At 32.9% G+C, this 2333-nt stretch overlaps 1 protein-coding gene across 1 annotated transcript; it reads left to right on the top strand.

Moving 5' to 3' along the window:
- The first annotated feature begins 606 nt into the window (after window positions 1–606).
- Window positions 607–1936, top strand: LOC25490683 (receptor-like protein EIX2). Its single transcript, XM_024779139.2, has 2 exons — window positions 607–1539; window positions 1650–1936. Exon 1 carries the CDS (start codon window positions 640–642, stop codon window positions 1519–1521), a length of 882 nt encoding a protein of 293 aa, XP_024634907.1. The 5' UTR covers window positions 607–639; the 3' UTR covers window positions 1522–1539; window positions 1650–1936.
- The last annotated feature ends 397 nt before the right edge of the window (window positions 1937–2333 follow it).

The raw sequence follows: 2333 nt of genomic DNA on the forward strand, positions 1-2333 counted from the left end.
CTTGATCTTTCAAACAATATGTTAAGTGGTTTAATTCCTTCAACTTTAGGAAACCTCTCATCATTAAATCACTTATGGATTGGCTCTAATAAATTCTCAGGTGAAATTTCAAAATTAACTTTTTCCAAACTCTCTAGTTTAGAAGAACTAGACTTGAGTAATTCAACTTTTGTATTCCAATTTGATTTGGATTGGGTTCCTCCTTTTCAACTCCATACCTTTTCATTGAGCAGTACAAATCAAGGGCCAAACTTTCCATCTTGGATATATACACAAAAGTCACTGCAAAGTCTCGACTTATCGAGCTCGGGAATTTCATTGGTACATAGAAATAAGTTCTCGAGCCTTGTAGAAAGAATAACAGATCACCTTATTTTGTCAAACAATTTGATTGCTGAAGACATATCCAACCTAACACTAAATTGTTCCAATTTAGGATTGGATAACAATAATTTCACAGGAGGACTCCCGAACATATTAACAATGGCTTATGCAGTTGATTTGTCTTACAACTCATTCTCGGGATCAATTCCACATAGTTGGAAGAACTTGAAAGATTTATATTCCATTAACTTATGAAGTAATAAGCTATCCTGTGAAGTTATACAGCACCTCTCTGATTGGAAACAATTGCAGATCATGATTTTGGGAGAAAATAAATTTTCAGGAATCATACCAATGAACTTATCACAAAAATTAGAAGTCGTCATATTGAGAGCTAACCAATTTGAAGGGACTATCCCAAGGCAATTATTCAATCTTCCTTATTTGTTTCATTTGGACCTTGCTCTAAACAAACTTTCAGGATCTATACCAGAATGTGTCTATAACTTGACTGATATGGTTACATTTGAAGAGGAGGAATTACCAGCAGGTACCACAATTGAGTTGTTTACAAAAGGTCAAGATTATATGTATCGAGTAAGTCCAAAAAGACGAACCATTGACCTTTCAGCAAATAGCTTGTCTGGAGAAGTGCCTTTGGAATTGTTTAGGCTTGTTCAGCTTCAAACGTTAAACTTATCTCACAATAATTTGATTGGAACAATACCAAAAGTGATTGGAGGCATGAAAAATATGGAATCTCTCGATCTCTCTAATAATAAGTTTTGTGGTGAAATTCCTCAGAGCATGTCTGTCTTAACCTTTTTGGGTTTTTTGAATTTATCTTGCAATAATTTAAACGGAAAAATCCCAACTGGAACACAACTTCAAAGAATTAATGCATCGAGTTACATTGGGAATCCTAAACTATGCGGAGCTCCTCTCAATAATTGTACCATGAAAGAAGAAAATCCTAAAACTGCAACACCATCTACAAAGAATGAAGATGATGACTCTATCAAAGAATCATTGTATCTAGGGATGGGAGTTGGATTTGCAGTAGGTTTCTGGGGGATTTGTGGTTCTTTGTTCCTTATTAGAAAATGGAAGCATGCATACTTTCGGTTTGTTGATAGAGTGCGTGATAAGATCTATGTTACTTTGATCGTAAAGTTAAACCGATTTAAAAGAAATTGAGCACCTGCTATAGTTAAGGTTAGTGGAACCTACTTCATAGTTTTATTGATCTGACTATAAAGTATTCGTTTTATTTTGTAATTCTATGCAAAACCTATATCCATTTCATTTGATTCAATCTTTATCAGGTGATTATTAATGTGGAAGATTCTGCATTTTTATGCAAATCGTGGAAGGTTACAAGTTGTATGAGATGAGATCATACATAACTGAACAGTTGTTGCTGCTCATGTCATCTTTTACTTGTTGTAATGTTTTTGTTCATTGACAATCTTACAGACAGTTTTGTGGAGAAAGTAGATTAATTCTTTCTATTATCTCTCTGTATTTGTGTAATTATATAAAAATTTGCAATGAAAGTACCAAAGTATTACAAAAGAGGATAGATTTCAAACTATACAAACTAAGTCTTACAAAACAGCATAAGTCTTTGGATGTTTCTCTCTATTTTATACATAATCATATTCAAAGTTAAATATATAACTGAGAGGACATGCATACTCAATGTCTTATGATCCAACACATTGCAATGAGAAAGATTTATTGAAAAATTACCAACACATATAAGACCTTAGAATAGTAACATCAGAAAACTTGGTACTCACAACAATCACATATAAAGAACAGTCTCAAAGAACAGAATTTTTTGAATACAATGTGTAAGTATAAATTTCATGTCACAAAAAATGTTACATGAGGTTTGAAATTTTGAAGCCAAAATCAAAAGGGAAGCTCAAATGGAAGTTAATTATTTATTTGTTTTTAAACCGAACAGAAAGGAATCAAAGACGCATAGGCCACTTCATCCAAGT

Source organism: Medicago truncatula, chromosome 3 (genome assembly GCF_003473485.1).
Source record: "Medicago truncatula cultivar Jemalong A17 chromosome 3, MtrunA17r5.0-ANR, whole genome shotgun sequence".
Classification (NCBI taxonomy): domain Eukaryota; kingdom Viridiplantae; phylum Streptophyta; class Magnoliopsida; order Fabales; family Fabaceae; genus Medicago; species Medicago truncatula.